This window comes from Pezoporus occidentalis, unplaced genomic scaffold (assembly GCF_034315485.1).
Source record: "Pezoporus occidentalis ecotype Australia unplaced genomic scaffold, CSIRO_AGI_Poc_V1 ctg83, whole genome shotgun sequence".
Taxonomy (NCBI): domain Eukaryota; kingdom Metazoa; phylum Chordata; class Aves; order Psittaciformes; family Psittacidae; genus Pezoporus; species Pezoporus occidentalis.
In genome coordinates, this window is record NW_026916192.1 from 374,942 (window position 1) to 394,497 (window position 19,556).

The 19,556-nt window shown below is 47.3% G+C and overlaps 1 protein-coding gene across 3 annotated transcripts in view; it reads left to right on the plus strand.

The window, feature by feature from the left end:
* The window catches only part of TOX2 (TOX high mobility group box family member 2), a 137,950-nt gene that overhangs the window by 46,531 nt on the left and 71,863 nt on the right, over positions 1-19,556 (plus strand). For all 3 annotated transcript variants that reach the window (XM_062604053.1, XM_062604055.1, XM_062604054.1), the window contains exon 2: positions 11,297-11,362. In XM_062604053.1, the coding sequence (XP_062460037.1) occupies positions 11,297-11,362 (66 nt within the window). The remainder of the gene's footprint in view (positions 1-11,296; positions 11,363-19,556) is intronic.

Consider the following 19,556-nt stretch of genomic DNA (forward strand, 5'->3'; position numbering starts at 1 on the left):
AGGTGTCCCTGCCTGTGGCAGGGGTTGGAGCTGGATGAGCTTTAAGGTCCCTTCCAACCCACACCATTATAGGGTTCTATGATTATTTTGTTTACATTAGACCTTCCCAACTCTTGCAGGATTAGGATCCCTTAAAGGGATGCAAAAACACTTACAGAAGTTGCACATGGAGTCTATGATTTAAATAAGATGGAAGAGGGGAATAAATAAGGTAAGGGAAAAATGCCGAGTGCCACTTGGGAACTGAGCAGTGAAGATGCTCCCAAACTTGCAGGACGTAATTGCAGATATTACATTCCCATCATCCTTGAGGTTTGGGTTGGGATTTTTAATCTTTAAAGGAGATCATAGTTCCGTTTTTTGTGTTTTCTTGTAATAATGAGAACATCCAAACCCCTAAGGTAAGATTATGAACTGCTTTGTACTTTGTCAGCCCATTTTTTGCAAGTCATGCTCTGTACCATTGCGAGGGTTATTTGCATACGGAGTTGAGTGCAGAGCCACAGAAGGCGGGTCTCCACCAGTGGCAAATATTTGTGTGTTGGAAACTATTCTCTAAATGACTCGTGTGGAAGCTCTCCGAGTTTTGTTTTTCCCCTCCTGACTAGCTGGTTTGTATAATGCTCCCATCCTCACCAGGGGTGTCTTGAAAACCCATTACTCTTCTCCCTTATGCTTCTCAGCAGAAAGAATAAACCATGGTCTTTAATCGTGGGGGGCAGATACGTTTTGCCCTCACCAGTGGGGCAAAGCTAAGGATGCCTGAAGTGTTCAGTGGCTGTGCTCGCAGGTGAACAGCGCACGTGCTCTGCGCTGTGCTTCAGACTGGCTTTGCTGGAGGAGCAGTGACTGGAGAGAGAATTGAAGCCGCTATTTTTCTTCTTGAATGGCAACTGAGTAGCACCGGTGATTTTGTGAATTATTGGAGTGAGTGAGGAGGTATTTGGGAGCCTGGTTGTTAACCAGGTTGTTAACCAGGCTCCCAAATACTGTACAGCTGTCAGTGAGGCGTCAGGATCAGAAGCATAATACATGGTCTTAGGAAGTTGCTTTAAGCAATGCTTGCAGGGCTTCTCTCACGGCTGTCCTCCTCTCTGCTCTTGTGTGCTTATTTATTTACTTTGCAGGGGAGAAAAATAAATGGATATTTCCAACATCATTCCCACAGTGTGCGCACGTCAAACCCAGCGCAGCCACAGCGGCTGCTCACATGGGGCTGGTGGGACACAGCTCCTTCCTTTGCTGCACTTCTCTTTGCCAGCGAACTGCTTTTACTGAACCCAGGGCTTTGCTTTCAGCCTTGGGTGCACGTCCAGACATCACTGCCCATGCTGGGTCCCTGCTCGCTCCCTGGGCAGGGGGATGAAACCAGAGGATGGGAAAACTTTCTCACTTTAGAGCTCTTTCTCTCAGGCTGCTCCCTTGCTTCCTCAGCTACTTTGGTGCTGGTGGCCACATGTAGGCCCCCTTCAGCGATATCTCTGGTTGCAGTGAGGGCTGTTGTTCTGCTGCAGAAATCAGCATCTCCATAAAACACTTCCAGAGCAGAGCCATGCTGGTAGCTGCTTCCCAGGCAGACAGGTATAAGCTCTATTTTTGTCTCAACCCTGAGGTTTTATCTCTCAAAACTCAGTGTTTCTAGGTGTCTTCGAAGCTGGCACAGCTCTTGCACACAGCTTCTGCGGCTTCTTTTAGATCTTTGTATGTTTTCTGCCTCTCTTAGTTTCCTGTGACTTACAAGTGTTACCGGTGAAGCAGGCATTGCAGTTAAGTCTCATTATCATTTACTGTATTTGTTTCAGGCTGTCTACACACCAGCCAGGAAATGTGCTGCATTCATTTACCTCCCTCCCAGCAATGCACAGGGCATCAGGCTTTCACAGCGCTAGTTGGTGCCTTCAGATCTCCTGGTTATTCAGCTGCTGTTGGGAGAAGAACAAGCTTAGCAAGGGCTGGTATTTATTTCTCTTCCAGATAAACTCCTCAAGCACCTGCGTAAGGATGATAAACAGCGCAGGATGTGCTTGTTGTTTGGTTTTGAAAAGGAAGTGATGCACATGCCCGCGCCTTGCAGCTACATCAGTCCAATCCTATCTTGCAAACTAGTCATCGTTGAGCATGGTCAGTGATGGGCTGGAGAGGTCCTGGGTGAAGGCAGGGGTGCATTGGGGGCCTGTTCTCCTTATCTATGGCCAGATTTGGGGAAAAACTGGGAAGGGTTTGGTGTGGCCAAAGCTGCAGCTCTGGTGAGCTCTCTGCACCGCGGGAGAGGAGGAGGATGGAGATCTCCTGGTGCACCACAAAACACCTCTCCCAGCCAGCCTCACATCAGGGTGCTCGGCAGACTGACAGCTATAAACTGAATATGTTCACAGTGTATTAGCTCAAGATGTGCCCTCAGGGGCAAAACCTCCTAAGTTGCACCAGTGGAGGTGTAAGGGTGAGCAAATTTGGCCTTTAAATTAATAGCACGTTTCTCTGAGCATTGTTCTTGTCCCTTGCTGTGGTTGGGAGTCTTGATGGAAGCTTAGCTGGTCTGTGCTGCATTTGCTTCTTTTCAGTGGCATGTGAAAGGGTTAAGCAGAATTTTGATCTTGGCAATATTTTCATGCTTATACATTCTGTTTCTCATTTCCATGACAAAGATGGTAGGAAGAGCAGAATAAGGTACAGAATTTGCAGAGCAATTTTAAGACTGTAATGAGAACAGAAAATAGTAGGGGGAGAAGAATTGTAATTAGAATATGAAATGGGAAAAAAAATTAATCTATTTCCATGTCAGTCTTAAGACTAAATTCTGCTGGTCCTTGTAGCTTTCAGAGGGTGGATTTTTGTGTGTGTGTGTATGTGAAGAGCTTGAACTCCTTTGCAGGCTCTGAAAGGTCCAGGTAAACGAGTTTAAGTCCTTATTCCCCCCAGATAATGTAATAACAATAATTCTGTGTGCAGCATTCACAGCAAACCAGCCAGTCTCTTAGATAAATGAATGCTGTCACTTGAATAATGGTGGCATTCAAGATCTCTCCAGCCTCGAGTACAGGAGAATAAAAGATGGTGCTGGAGATGCTGTTGGGGTAGAGGTCCCTGCAGCTGCTTGGGGAGGCATTGCGTGGTTGCAGAGCACAAAAGCACCAAACACCAAGTACTGATGGCTAGGAGGGACGTCTGCACTTCCCAATCCCTGGAGCCAAGCTGGGCCAAGCAGCTCGGCAGCTGGTCCAGCTGAGCTCTCAGTATCTCCAGGGATGGAGGTCCCACAGCCTCATGGGCTAATACTTGACCGCTCACATGCTAGAAAATGTTGTTTCTAATCTAATGACATTACATCTACCCAGGTGGCTTCCAGGCTTTGCTGTTGGGCCCTGTACGAAGAACTTCTCTGTAAGGTGATGAATTCTGCTAGCTAATGATGTCAGTGTCTGCCTCCTTGGTTTTAGACTGCAAGAAGCAGAGAAAAGCCATTCTCTGTTCTCATCTCATGACTGTACATCTATGTTGAGTCTCTCTACATCTATCACCTCTTGTCTTTGTCCATGTATGCCATTCCACACCTTGGATCCTCCCTGTGATTGACCTCTTTCCTTCTCCTAGCTGTGCAGATGGTAAAACAATATTTGATCTTTTATTCTTTGCTCTTTTCCTAATTGCTTCTAAAACCTGAATGGCCTTTTTGGCAGCTGCTGAGGCCTGAGCAGAAGCTGGAAGTAAACCTTCCAGGATGAAGGCATAGTTTCTCTTCTGGACAGTAACAGCTATTTTAAGACTCATTGTCATGGCTTTATTGTTAGGGTTGCTTTTCTCCAGTGCATTACTTTGCAATTATTGACATTAAATTTAATCTTCCATTTCCTCACTGCCACTTAGTACTGCGAGAGTCTTAATGCAAAGCCATTCAAAGTTACTTTTAGTTTTGGCTGACATGAATAATTTTTGTCTCATTAATAAACTTGAATCCTTCTGGATCACTTCTATTATGAACTGGATAGATTTTAGTGCAGAAAGATCCTGGACCAGGATCTTCCTCTTGCTGAAACCTAATGAGTATCTTTCACTGACTGTGAGCACGAGGGCCTTCTCTTTTGTCCTGTGACTGGTTTGGGTTTTAGGGTTTTTTTTGAGGAACCTGATGAGAATTCCAGCCAAAAAGATCATCTCACCTTTTGTAGGTACTTGCTGACCCTCCAGCAAACACAGAAGTGGGCTGTGATGCCCAACATCCCTGGTCTCAGGTCTCTCTGCTGCCTCGGTTGTGTGCTGCAGCTCTGGATGGTCTCACCATAAAAGAGTCAGACCTCCTGGTCTGGCACCTTCCCTGTGCCACCACTGTTTGTTCTGGAGTAAAAAACTCTTTACTATAAGGTTCTAAGCCTTAATACTTCATCTGCAGCAATCTGTTGAGCCTGGAGAAAAGAAGCTGTGTGCAGAACTCAGAGCAACTTCCAGTATCTGAAGGGGGCCTACGAGGATGCTGGAGAGGGACTCTTCATCAGGGACTGTAGCGATAGGACAAGGGGTGATGGGTTCAAACTGAAACAGGGGAGATTTAGGTTGGATATAAGGAAGAAATTATTTACTGTGTGAGCAGTGAGGCTCTGGCACAGGGTGCCCAGAGAAGCTGTGGCTGCCCCATCCCTGGCAGTGTTCAAGGGCCGGTTGGACACAGGGGCTTGGAGCAAGCTGCTCTAGTGGAAGGGGTCCCTGCCCCTGGCAGGGGTTGGAACTGGATGAGCTTTAAAGTCCCTTCCAACACAGACCATTCTATGATTCTGATTTTACCCTAGGGTAAAGTAATACATGAGAATGTTGACTGCATGTGGAAAAGCCAGCCCCATAGCATGCTGGTGGCTCTTGCAGATGCTCAGCTGTGCAGCCTGTTAGAGTATGGGCTGCCATTGACACCTGCTGTGGTGTCATGCTCTCTTTTAATTACGTTTATCCTGAAGCAAATTGCAGTGTGTATCCAGCCCGGGTGGTGGCCAGGATGGAGATACAGAGCTTTCCTCTGAGGAAAACTGGGGGAGTCATAAATCTATTGCTGAACTTCTGACCCTCTTTGACAGGTTCAACCGAGGGGCTATCCAAGCGTTTCAGCAGGCAGATAAATAATGCTAAGTAGATCACTTTGGGCCAGAGGTTGTGTAAAGACCTTAATGGGGAAACTGCAGTTAAAGAGATTAAGCTAACCTCAGCGATGTATTCCCTGAAGAAGCGTGATGCTAAATTACTCCTATAGGAAATCACAGCAGCAGCTCTGCAGGCAGCAGCGCTGACAAGGGCAGGGCTGAAGTGAGTATTTCACATCCCAGGGACGTGGCAGAGATGTGTGCTGTCAGGGATCATCCTTGCCAGCATTGAAGTCTTTGGGTTTGGTGCTCATAGGGCTGAGCCTGGTGTGCAGGGGTGCCCCATATGGGGTAGGAACAGCACAGCGGGCATGAGGGGCTGGAAGCACCATGGCCAAAGTGCAGTTACAGCAGAATGGGGTTCTGCCACCCAAATAATGCTTCCCTGATAAAAATCAATTGTGGAAAAAACTACTTCTGTAAAACTTTCTATAGAGGAGTTGTATTTCCACACGGTGGGTAGGGTGCCAATGGAGGCAGCTAAACGAACCCCAGCAACACATGGGCTGCAGTAATTTGTTAAGTGTTTCTAAGGGGCATGTTAAATATGGCAATTACTGCATAATGCAAGTTTTCTTGTATCCTAACTTTTATTCACCAAAAACTTAAAGGCATTTGTTGCATGGCATTATTGTGGGTCACTCTATGTCTTGATGTTAGTGGTGGCTGATGTGTAGCGTGCTGGACACCAAAACCATCTCAATCACAAAGCATCTCTGGTGAGAGGTGATATCCCCAGTGCACCCACTTTGGAAATGAGGTTGTCATGAGATGGGACTTGCAGCCTATCTCCTGGGTCCTGGTACAAAGAGACAGAACAGAGCAGAAAGTGCTTATAGGTCTGAGCAGGAGGAATCACTGGAAGCATCCAATTCATTCTTCACTGGGCATTTAATAGCTCCTTAATGATGACAGCTTTTACTTACTGCTGGATTTGCATTAATAGGCCACTTTTTAAAGCTCCAGATCCTCAGTGGACTTGCAATTAAAGTGCTCTGGTCTTGTATTGCCAAGAACACGTATTAAGATTTAGATCAGACCCTCAAAAAACCCCAACACCCCAAATCCAAACCGCATCACACCCCATCCAAACCCCATAAGAAGTTTGGAAGATTTTTGAGATTTTGCGGGTGTCATTGAAGCCATTCCAGGTATGAGGCTGCCAATATAATTCTTACAGAGTGGAGGTTTTCATCTCAGCTCATGACTCTCAGGAAATAAAAGGATGTGATGAGATTCATAATCGAATTGTACAAGCTGGCAGTGCCATCCATGAGAAAGTAACACCCCTGAATGTTGGCAGGAGGGTGTGTTTCTTTCCACTGGGTCCTTCCCAGTTCACAAACATTTATTCTCCATGTTTGCAGAGCTGGAGATCACACAGCTGCCTTGCTCTGCGGTCTGTCCCAGCTTGCAGCGTGCTTTTAGTTTTTTCATTTGTTTTCACCTTACCACCATGGGACCCATTTGACCTCTGGGCACATTTACAGGCTTGAACATAACATCACATTGCAAAAGTAACAAACCAAAGTGAGTGTAGAAAAGCAATAATTAAAAGTGCTTTGTAGAACATGATCTGAATGAAGCCTGTGCTTGGCTCCCGGTATGGGCTGGTAGATGCGCAGCAGCCTCTGCCTCTGGAGCTGTGGTGCCAGCTGCAGCTCCCCTGCAAGAGCCCTAGTAAAAAACCTGTATTTTGGAGTAATGAAAAACTAAATTTCAGAGAGTGTTTTTTCACGGAATAGAACTCTCCTTGGATCTCCTGCTTAGCTCCAATATACATGGTGCTATGCGCCATAGAGAGGTGCTCTAGTGGAAGCATGGCTCTGTGTCCATCACCCTGATTTCCTTGGGACTCTCAGCTGGAATGGGATTGACAGCATCTGTGTGCTGATCCACCTGCGTCAGGTGAAGACATCTCCTGTGGCATGAGATGGTGCTGGCACAGGGTGCCCAGAGAAGCTGTGGCTGCCCCATCCCTGGCAGTGTTCAAGGCCAGGTTGGACACAAGGGCTTGGAGCAAGCTGCTCTAGTGGAAGGTGTCCCTGCCCGTGGCAGGGGTTGGAACTGGAGGAGCTTTAAGGTCCCTTCCAACCCAAACCATCTGACGATGATGATTTGACAGCAATGCCTTTTTTGCCAGAGCTGGTGGGAGTTTGGGCAGTTCCCTCTGGGGGTGTTTTGGTTTGGTTTTAATCTGTCCAGTAGAGTTGTTTCCACCCTGAGCTTGTTGCCTGAGGCAAGTTTGAGCTGGGACTTGGCAGAGTGGGGCTTTATGGGTCATTTTTGAAGCACAGGTCCTTGATTCTGGTTATGCCTGTAGGCAACCATTGCTAATGTAAGTTAGATAAAGATGGGATGAGGAAAAGCATCTTCCTCTCACAGCTCCCCAGCTTGGCTTCACAGGGTTTGCATGCCCAGATTTTGAAGTGAACACCATGCTGTGGATGCAAAGCACTACAAGCTGAGAGGGATCTCTGCTTACCTTGGCTTTGTGCTCATTTCAAGCAGGAGAGGGTGAGAATTAGCTGCAGCCACTGATTTGCTTAATAGGCTCTTCTATTAACCAAAGAACAACAAACATTGAATAATTACCAAAGAGCAAAAGGATGCTAAAGATAATTGCATGGGAGTATATTCCTTTCAAATTAGGGCATGAAAATGATACCTGCCACTCACATTTGCACATCATCCAATACAGGCTTGATCAATTTTGGGGGGCATAAAAGGTGATGAATGGAGGCACCAAGGTCTGGAACTGCCTGGGAGGCTTGACATGCACTGGGAGTTAGACCAAAGTGAAAAGCGAGGAGGCATTTGTAACCAAAGGGAAATATTAAAATGTCTCTTTCTGCCCTAAATCTACCTGGAATGATGAGACTGATTGTTTCGAAGTGCATTCGGTAGCGAAGCTATAATGAGCAGAGGGAGAGCACATTACTTATCTGCTCTACCTGGCTCGTGTGTAAGTGGCAAACATCTAATTGAAAAAATACCCTGATGGGAGAATTTCTAATAAATTTGTTTGCACCCTCATAGCCTGGAGGAGAGGGAGGAAAAAATCCAATCAGCAGTGGGGAAGTTCCAAAGTTTCCATTGCATTTTGAGTCTTGATTTTCAGGCTGGCTGCTCAGGCTGGCAATCAGAGGCACAGTAATTTCGAAGGCAGGGTTCATTACAGTTATTATGGAAGCATCAAGGGCAGAAGGAAGTGTGGAGTGGAGATGCAGGAATAGCAGAAAGCCATAAAAAAGACATTCTGACAAACAGGGTGATACAGAGAAAGCCGAGTGCTTGTCCTGCCCTGGACCTCCCCACTGAAGACACTGCGTCCTTCCCTAATGTAGATTTCCAGGTGACTTTCAATTTCTGAAGAATCAGGAATCTTTTTCTGCTGGAGGTCAGGATTTGGGGTATTTTTCCTAAATTACTTGAATCACCGAATCCCAGGCTGGTTTTTGTTAGAAAGGACCTTAAAGCTCCTCCAGTTCCCACCCCTGCCACAGGCAGGGACACCTTCCACTAGAGCAGCTTGCTCCAAGCCCCTGTGTCCAACCTGGCCTTGAACACTGCCAGGGATGGGGCAGCCACAGCTTCTCTGGGCACCCTGGGCCAGCGCCTCAGCACCCTCACAGGGAAGAGCTTCTGCCTAATATCTAATGAAGATATTAGAATGTCTGTTGCAAACTGGTCTTAGGCTACATCTGCAAAGGAGGAGGAGGAGGACATAAGTGGGGTTCATGTTTGCAAGGAAGCAGGGTGGATGGATGTGCATCATCTAAGTATTTAAGTCTCTCAGAAGGGCAAAGCTTTTACTTGGGAAATAACTCTTCTTTTGCTGAAGTGGAAGTAAATATTTCTGCAGTACAAATTCCTGACTGCTTCCAGGGATGGACAGAACTATCTCCCCACTGGAATATTTTTAGGGCTGCTTGCTTTAAAGCTCTTGTGCAGCTCACCTGAAGCATCTCAGTGTGCAGTCTCAAGATGCAATTGCTTTTAAGCATCCCACGGTACCACGTAGCTCATCTGTACAGCTGACCTGACACAAAGCTCTGGTCTAACAGATGTCCCTGCCTGTGGCAGGTGGCTGGAACTGGATGAGCTTTAAGATCTCTTCCAACCCAAACCATTCTATGATTCATGCCAATCAGACCACTGGCCAGGTCCCTACATCCATGTGGTGCAGGGCCTTGGAGTGTCTTGTTCAGGCTGCAGGATCCACCTGATGTTTTACTGGTGATGTGGTTCCAAAAAGACCTAGGGAATAGGACTTCAGGACCACAATTTTGCCTGTTCCAAAAAGACTGGCTCCTGAAACCTCTGCTGCTGCCCATGCCAAATCAGAGACTGGCTCCTCCTGCAGAGCCTGGGTCCTGCTGCTGGAGGGCTGAGCATCTCCACCAAACTGTGCCTTCTCTTCTGCAAATTCAGCCTTCTCTGATGGGGCTGGCAGAGGGTATTTGGGCTGTGGAGCTGACTGAGTCTCCATGCCTGGAAGTACCACAGCTCCAACTGGAACCCTGTTAGCAGGAGCTGGCTGTGCTGGCAATTGGTTTACGGGTGGAGGGAAGTTCATTTTAAAGTGCATAGGATCCAGCTGGCTTATAGAATCACAGAATGGATTGGGTTGGAAAGGACCTTAAGATCATCCAGTTCCAACCCCCTGCCACAGGCAGGGACACCTCACACCAGACCATGTCACCCAAGACTCTGGCCAACCTGGCCTTGCTTCTGTGATAACTGCTTGTCCCAGCAAGCCGTTATCCATGCACCACGGATGCTCCCTGCATCCTGTGGCTCCTGCCTCATAGATGGGTTTAACCCAATCCTGCATTTGCTCAGGAATCCCCTTCCCCCTGCTGCACCTGCTGTCAGGACTGGGTAATGAGTGGCACAACACCTGCTCTAATTCTGCTGCTTTTAATTGGTTTTCTCTGCTATCCCAGAGGACGGTTTGGCAATTAGAAGGTGTCTGACGCTGAGCAGAGCTGTGTTACCCACGCTTGGCTTTGCTAACTCTGCTGACTTTAATAGCTAATCCTGTAGCACTCTGAGAAATGGAAGTGTAATTAATAGTCTACGCTGAAAGTCTTCACCTGGTTTTATTTAGATTTCTCTTTTATTGTTCTTAGTATGACCCATTTCTCTTAAGGCATAACTGCTATCAGCCTCGTATTAGAGAGCAAGTGGACACACAAGGGGTGAACAATCCTCAATTCATCATCCAGCTTGTAAGGGCAAAAGAGTTGGCTCTTCTTGTTAAGTATATGGTGTCATTCACAGCTGGTACCTTCATCCTTGTCTCGGGGGTGTTTTATGGCATAGCCCATTTTATTGCCATAATTAATTTGTGAACTTAGCCTTGAGAACTGCCCCAGCCATACTTCGAGCCGGAGCCAATCCCAGAGGGCTTTATTCCTTCGTTTGGAACCGGAACAAGTGAAAAGCTTCTGTTGTAGCTAATTAATGAGAAGAGTTTTGCTGTGCTCCAAGGGGGTTTGGTATCCTAATACATGGATTAGCAGCTCAGAAACAGGCGAGGGGGACAGGTGAATGCTCTGTGCTCAGCTGGCTCTGCCTCTCACCCAGGAGGCGAACAGGAGATGGGGGAATTGTGCCTCCTTGCAGCTGTAGTTTGCAAACAGCATCAAACTGTTGGGAATCAGGCTTTGCACAGAGACCCCCCTGTGTACAGTCCTGAGTGGCTTTCTGCATTGCTGCTGTAGGTTTGCTTTGGTGGTTAAGGACTACGTAGCTGTCCGGAAGAGGATTGAATGGGACTTGCCTGTCTTGGAAATTTCCATTGATAGAAGTTGGCTTTTTAAGGCTGATTGATGGCGTGGTAGGAATTCAGGAAGAACTTCATTTGGGTGAACTTTGCTGCTGGGTACATCTGTACTTTTGCACATCTTTGGCATATTTATTTGAGTTGGAGCAACTAATTCATTATTTCACTGAAAAACTATCACGAATGTGCTATGTTACCTTGTCCCATTGCAATAAGGTGGTGTACATGTGCTCAAACACTCAAAAGCTTGAAAGGAGCAGCTCAGGATTTTCTTCTGGGAATTTTAGTTCTTTACATAAAGAGCCAGGAAAGCTTTTGCGGTTCACATGACCCTGGGGTGAAGACGGCTTTCACTAAGTCTCACTTTCTTGTCTCTTTCTAGTTTGATGGGGAGAACATGTACATGGGAATGAACGACAACGCGCAGGAGTTTCTATCGGCAAATCAGGTAAGTGCAGTTTGCTGGGGTGGGCAGTGTGAAGAGATTTTATAGGGGACTTAATCTGTTCCCAGGAACAAATTCAAGGGGCTCTCTGTGAATCTGCATTCCTGGACATCAGGAGGTTCACTGGATGGGGGTGTTGCCAACCAGCTTCTGCCAAGGAGCGGCAACGGATGCCCTCAGTGCAGGGTGAGGCATGTTCCTGGTGCTGCCTCTCCATTGAGACTGAAAAGCTTTCCTTCAGCATCCTTCACTCAAAATGAGCATGCAATTGGTGTTTCTGGATGCATTGAGGTTTCCAAGTATTGTGTGTGCTTCAGGTGTCTCCTTCCCTCACGCAGAGTGTTTCCTGCAGCTAAATAGATGGACAGTTAGCCAGCATGGGGAGAAAAAGGACTCAAAGGTTTCCTGTTTTGGAGCTGTAAGCCCACACGTGGAGGACTAGAATAGAAGTGCTCATGTCTCACAGGTGCCTGAGGCATCAGGGCTCTCTCTGGGCTTGGATAAACATGAAACAGGCATGTGCATTCACTGGAGCCCTAAAAATACAGTAAGTCCATCCTTAGGTCCCAATGGGACCTAAGCACATGCTTACCTGTCCTCCTGATAAGAGATGGTCCCATCTGCATCCCCCAGTAGTCCGACCCTACTAGAACATGCTGGGGCCTCAGTGCATTTCTGAGGTGCCTTGGGGCAAAGCATCTCATCACATCCAGCTGCCTTGTGAGGGAAAGTACAAGTTCATTGCTGCTATTTCTCAGCATCCTGATTTTGGGCTGTGTTGGGCCATTTTCATGTAGGGCCCTGCTGACCACAAACACATGCATTGTATTTCCACCCAGCCCAAGATGATGACAGATTCCTCTTGCCCTGGACCTGATGTGTGTGGCTTGGGCGAGGTTTTGGTGTGTTTCTGATGCTGGGGTTTGGTACTTACTGCATCACCCCTATGAATTACAAGGCTAGTGAGTCACCCACAGTGTATCCAACTCAGATATCAGTAGTGATTAAAATATATGCACCCTAAACTGAAAATAGGATGAAAACCTGTTATTTGCCCCCTTACAGCATGTCAGTGCATTGGCTTATTGCTTTGGAGAGTTTTTCCTGCTCTGGCTTTGTCTCATCTTGCATCTCCAGTTACCCTCCTTGTGCTGCTATGCTTGGGACAGTCAGAGAGGAGCTGGGAGTGTGACAAAGGGGTGCAGGTGGCACCAGGGCTCTTGCCAGGATGGGTGCCCCATGGGATGCTGCAGTGACCCACCCTCGCCTCACATGGGGCAGCAGGAAGGGAGTAGGGAAGGGGGTGAGGATCCCAGTCCATGCCCTGCAAGGATATTAGTCATGGTTCCCACCCAGCATGAACGTTGGCCGAGGAAGACAGGGAGCAGCCTTCCTCCTTCACCCTCATTAATCTCCCTTTATTTACCTGTACATCAGCACGTGTTTACCAGAGAACGCTTTATAGCACCAGTTATGACTTTATTACTAATAACACAACTCTTCCATTTAAATGGGGGTTCCAGATGTTTTTTATTGTTTGCTAAACCTGTTTTAACCTGAACGAGTACATTAAACAGCAGGAGTGTGGTTTCACAATCTTGCTCGAGAGGCTGCTAAATCACCGGCACACGCGGGATGTGGCTCAGCCTTTGGGATCCTTGGGGACAAAGGCAAATCATACACACTAACTACTGAAGCCATCATGCTGTAATAGATGGGCCTGGTGGGCTGGGGATTTTAGTCTTAAACTGGTTGCACTGGGCACCATCAGGCACCCGCAGCTCTCGGCAGCAGGCGCAGCTTACACTGAGCCCAGCTCAGGCGCAGGGGCTGGGGTGTCCAACATTAACAGTGGGAAATCCTGGCTTCACATTGCCTGGTTTAGGGCACACTTGCTTATTTACCCCAGCTTTGCACTACAGGGTGAGATCTGCTGGTACCAGCGTGCTTGTGGTGGCCTGGGGTGAGACTGTCACCATGAAACCCCCAGTCCAGCCCCTCTGTGCTTTGAAGGGGGTGGGAAGGGCCAAGAGAGCCAGAAATGAATCTCTGTGTGTGGCTTCATTGCAGCTGGAATATTTTAGAGGTCCACAGAAGAAGTTTGATAATGTTTGTTATAGGAAATTCTGTATTGCCTTGTGATTTCTCTTTTAAAATACCTAGAAGGAGGCAGACAGAAAGCAGAATTCAGTTTATTACTTCCTCCCTCCTCCCCTGGTTTAAACCCAAGGGGTTTTAAATGGCTCCTGCCTGTCAGTGCAATGCTTTACACCTTCTGCAGCTTCTTAAGCTCTTGAGTCATGCTTTCCCATCACACAGATAAGATTATTCTCATTTTACAACTGGAGCTATAGGGATGCTGCTGGTAGAGCAGTCCTAGGGCAGCATCGGGATCCTGCAGCACCCTGACATGAGCTCTATCTCAGCCCTTTGTGGCGTTTTTGATCCTAAGGAGCTTCTGCAGTGTCTCATGATAAAGCCAGGACCAGTGTTTGTTTCATCATTCCCAGCCCTGTAAAGCTGCTAACTTCTTCCCCACATCTTACTCGATGGGACTGCTTATGTGCCACCACCTGCATTTCTTGTTATCATCCCAAAAGGGGCTGCTCTTGGCGGAGAATGAAATGCAGAAATACAGGAGCCTAAAACATAAAGAGAGCGCTGACAGATCCAGCCTCACATAGCACAGCCTGCTTGGGGAGAATAATTCCTCTTGTTCCATCAAACAGGAGGACATTTGACCCCAGAAGTGAGTCAAATGTAAAATGTAATTCAACCCCCAACAGGGGCCAGAGTATAAATGCAACTTGACATCTGATCAAACCATCGTGGACATTTGACCCCTGAGATGAGTGAGGTATCTGTTGTGTCTCATGAAGTCAGCAGAGCATCATTCCTCACCCCTGTCAATTTTCTTTCTATCTTTCCTTCCCTTCTCAAACAGGGACAAGGAATTAAGTAGTGCAAAGATCCTGAGGCATGGACAGATTAGCAGCCACATGATGGACTCTGAAAGATGAGTGAAAATGCAGTGGTGCTGTTAAAAGAAATAAAAACAGCCACAAAATCAGTAAGAAAAAGCATTTATTAGGGCCTTTGTGATAGGAAAAATAACCCCAGGAAAGGCAAAGGTCAGGAAATTCCTCATGGAGCTGGACAGGAATGAGTTGGTTTTGTTTGGCATCGAGACTTGCACTTGCAGGAAGAGTCCACAGGTGCTTTATAAACATGAATTAACTACATCTGGGAATACCCTGCAAGAAGGTCTCATTATCCCACGTGGTGGGTGAATTAATGCAGGAAATGCCTTACCAAGGGAGCTGGGGATGATGTGATGCCACGTATGGGAATGACTGTCCCTTGGCTTGTTTGGAGCACGGGTGTGACTCTGCTGGTTCACTGCGAGACATTAAGCAAAGCCTTAGGGGAATGTTTGCCATGTTTTCCTCTCTCCATGGCATGTCCCAGGCTGCTGGCAGGGCAACAGGTAGCTTCCAGGGGGGAAAGAGCTCATTACTTACTGCTGGGCGTTCGTGATCCTGCGCTCTGCCTAATCCCAGGAGCTTTCAGTGCACGGCTTTTTCCAGCTGAGCAACATGCCTGTTTCTGTACCAAGGAGTTAATCTGTGTGACTCCCCATGCAAATGCTGTTACACATCAGTATTGTTTATTCAGGCCAGGGAGATAGATACAGTGGAATATGCAGCTCTTTGCTTTTCTGAAGGAGAGCACAGATAGGACCTCACTGCTTTAACAGTGAGTGTTGGAAATACGATAGTTAAATAGACAAAGTTATTTGCACATCGTTTTCTCCTCCTAATGCTGCTGTTATACCATTCTTTTGCTGGCACACTCATGCTGCCCATCTGTGTATCAAAGCCATCAGGTCTTAGCTGCCACATCTGTCTGCAGACATGCATGGGGGCTGCTGGTTTGCACAGCAGCATTGGCAGAGCTTGATTTCACCCAGCTCTGATGAGACACCCCATGTCCATGGCCCTGCAGAGCAGCCAAGAGGGCTTTTAGTTCTGGCTGTGTGCCTCAGGGCAAGGCTGGGTAAGTCGTGGATGGAGCTGCTCACATTCATACCACAGAGGAAGCAGATCCATGGGCATAGACATGTTTGTACATGGCAGCACGTGCATAATAAAATAGAAGGTGGGGTACTCTCTGCTGTGTGCAAATCAGCAGGAGCTCAGCTGAGTGTGGCGGTTATACCAGTGCACCAATGGAAATGGAGTTAAGATTGTATTTGTCATGTGCATACATATATAAAGCATCTGTCTTCAGACGTGTTCCTATACATGTTATATGTGCCTGCCCATTTCCGCACACATGAAATCCATCTGTGTATGTAGCAGTGTGCTTGGGTGGGTATAAATCAACATTTATCTACTGTATCTATTGCCCTTTATCTGTTTATCTCCATGCATCTTCAAGCTCGGGTCTGTATTAGCCATAATAGATACAGTAAGTCGCTGATCTGGTGGGTCAAATGGTCAGGGCTCTTTGATCAGCCGTCAGGATACATTACCACCAGGGCCTCCGGTGGGGCTTGAATTACAACTTACATTTGACTCATTTCTGGGGTCAAAACGTCCCTCTTATTTGATCGAATGACAGAAATTGTATAATTTGTATATATCCCTGAGCCATATGTGCTCTGAGTGCCACTCTAATGTGTTTTATAAAGGCACAGCTGTCTCAGTGACTTATTTAAAATGGGATTTTGTAGTAGTGTTCTTGCCATTTAATGTCCTCATTCAGGGTTACACAAGGTTTATCAAATAATAAATAACATTTAGAACATTCATTTTAGCATAACAATGGGTTTGCTAGTTATAAGGAACTGGACGGCACAATAAAGCTGTCTTTGGTAAATAAGCAATCATGTAGAAAGCAAGCAATAGCATAATTAGAAATTAATGAGAGTGTGGGAAGCTATGGATACCTTCCTCGCATGCTGCTAGCGCTCTAGACTAGACAGAGCTCATCTTGGCAGCCTCTGCTACAAAATATGGCATCAAACATTGTTGTAATACTGGCAGACGTGTTGTGCTCCCACCTCCTGGGCCTCCCACCAGTCTCCACTGAATTGCAGCAGAATGGCAGTGGTTGATAAAATCAAGCTGAGGCTGGGGCAGATCCATGCTGTGAGAGTGTGGGGAGTCCCCTTCCCTTTCCTGGCCAAATGCAGGGATTACTGCACGAAGTGGCCATGGAGCCCAGGCATCATGGGGGTAATTCAGTGCTGCTGCTGAATACATGGGTCATCATCTCCTCATTCTTGCTCCTTCCCCCCCAGTAGGAAGCTGTAAACCAGGACCACTGTGGACTTTGGTTTTCCCTCCATCAGCACCTTTGGTAGTGAAGCAATAGCTTGCAGTTTTTGGGGTATAGTGTGTTCTTATGTTGGTTGGTCCCTGACCTAGGACATTGAATTTGGAGGAGTTTCCTGCAGTTTGCTTGTCCCTGAAGCTCACAGAACACATGTATGTATAGAAGGCCCCTAGTGAAGAGAAGTCAGAGGTTTGTATGGACTCAGAGTTGAAAGAGAGGATTAATCAGAGGCTGACAGTGCAGTGGAAGCTGGGAGTGTGTGCTGCAGCAGGCACCTATGCTAAGATACAGGTTTTGCTCTTCCCCTGCACCCCCTTTGAGTAATACAGTACGATTTCATATCAGACTAAGGAAGAGAGGGAAGACATTGATAGATATCAACTGCCTTTCTCAGCAGATGATTCAGGAAGAATCTCATGTACTATTTTAGAATGAACAATAGATTGTTACATGTCATTTATTATAATCAGCAGCTAATGGAAACTCTTCCAGGTGGGGCTTTGGAGGTGAGCACAACTGCAGCTGATGATCCAGGCTTGTGAATTTTGCATGAGCTTCTATGTGATGGTGAAAGGTGCAGTTGGGAAGCAATTCCTGTAACCTAGTCGCAGCAAGAGGAGCTGCTGTTGCTGGTGGAGGGTTGGCTTTAGTGCTTAAATGAACTAATAAAAACATCCCTTGGTATTACAAGCAGAATGTGCATCATCTTCAACCCTTGGTCTCAAAGGACTCCTATGTTGTTAACAATCGGGTGTTTGAAAAACAGCCATCAAGCATCACAGAGTGAAAAGCTAATATAACTGAGCAGTTCCTAGACCAAAATGGATAGTCTCTGCTTCCATTGCATTTACTTGGGGCAGAAGGGGGAACAATTAGCATGTTATACAGTTGAAGGTATCTGTCAGGTGAGACAGAACACCTTGTATGGGCAGAAAACTATGAAGCTGTCATGGTGGTTGAATTTCATGCGTAGACATTTCATCAAGGAACTGAAGTTCCTGGACAGATTTAGGTTTAGGAGCAAAGGCAGGAGGGAGGAGAAGATCCTCGGGCCATCATAGTAGTGGTCAAAAGCACACCCCATGGCTGGCAGCCTGAGGGCTCAGCTTCTCCGAGGTCTTCCAGGCTACTGCAGCCAGCTATATGCCCTTGGCTCTGTCCAAGCAGTACACTTCCCTTCTTTTTCCCAAGCCTGTCACAGGTTTTCCGGGATCTGAATCAGCTCAGAGATTGTTTCAGATTCAGTGGTAAAAATCATCTGTATTAATCAGCTCATTCTGAGAGGTGATAGTGCTGGCCATGGGGGTTTCTTGGCACCAACATTCTGTGATGCCCAGCAGTGGAGCTGAAGGCAATGTGGACCTGAGATTCCAAAAATGCTCCCCGTGTGCTGGAGGGTGAAGGAGATGGAGTAACTGGGACTGCTTCAGAGCACCATGGGGCACGGCTGACAGTGCAGCCCAACTAACACCGAAGGGGATCTGCTGGTGTGCACCGTGGCTCTGGTGGCATGAGGACACATGGCCTGGCTTCCAGCAACACTGATGAGCTTGTGAAGCCAATGGCTTATAAAATAGCAACAGAATATAGAGAAAGGTGGTAAGCAGTATCTGTTAGCCAGCAAAGTGTCACTTTATCCCAGGTTTCCCACTGTGCTCAACACCATTGTAAAGGGACCACACTTCATGTACGCCAGGCTGTTGCCTTTGATGGTCAGCACAGCCTAGGGCAAGGTGGAGACCTAGACATGGAGGAACCTGGGGCAGCTCTGGAGGGAGCAGGTCACCTTCAAAGCACAGGTATCGCATTAATATGGTGTTTATGTGCACTTTAAATCTCCTGACAGTGCTGCTCTGGCTACCACTGCTCCTGCGAGGGTGTTGGCTTGTCACCAGACAAAGGCAAACCTGGAGCTTTTATGCACAAGCTGTTTCTGCCTTCAGATCCTCCAGCTCCTCACACTGTGCTAATTCCTCACTGCTTGTCTCCTGAATTACCCACTGTGACACAGTGGGATTGGGAGCCAGGTCTTTACATGGTAACGATAGATGCTGAGTTCTGATAATGCAATAACATCCCTACTGGTTAGCTGTGACGAGCACGGTTTTCTACTGTGTCCTGTTGGGGGGCTTGGGTATGGCTCCTGCAGAGGCTGGTTTGCTTCTGTAATGGATCCCTGGGGAGTGGCTTTGGAAAATGCTGTTTATTTGTGGAAATGTAGCACTGGGCCGCAGAAATATGAAACAAAACCAGCCTGTTGCTCTTGGGATTTCCTTTCCCAGCTGATTGATTACTTCTCATCGCAGTCCCAGCCTGAGCCAGTGTTTGGGTCTGCCGTCACAACAGAGTGATGAACTGGGAAGTCACTTACTTCCAGCAGGAAAGTGTCATTTTCCATTTCAGAGTTTGGATGATGGCCTGTGCAGAAAGGGAGACCCCCCCATACCCTCAGCCAGCTTCACAATGAGCTCTTCTCTCCATGCTGGCTTTGGGGCTGCCCTTTGCAGTACAGGGTTGGGCTCCACTCTAGCTTCACAATGGCCTGATCCTCTCAGTGGAGCATCATGGGGCTCTGCATGTCATGGAGGTTGATGAATCCCTAGTGTGGCCATCCAGCTCACAGTCAGGCGTTTACTCCAACCTCTACTTGCTCATGTGGCTGTGCAGAGCAGTGGACCTGCACTGGTGTCCAGCAGTGCTCTTGCAGCTAGCCTGTGAGCATGAAGTGGTACCCAGCCCCTCACAGCCCTAACAAAGTGGTGGGACCTCACGGGGAGCCCACGCACGAGAATGGGCTGGCTTGGTGCGTGCAGCCAGCAGGCTGGTTTGTGTTAGCTCTTCAGCTTCTGCTCCACAA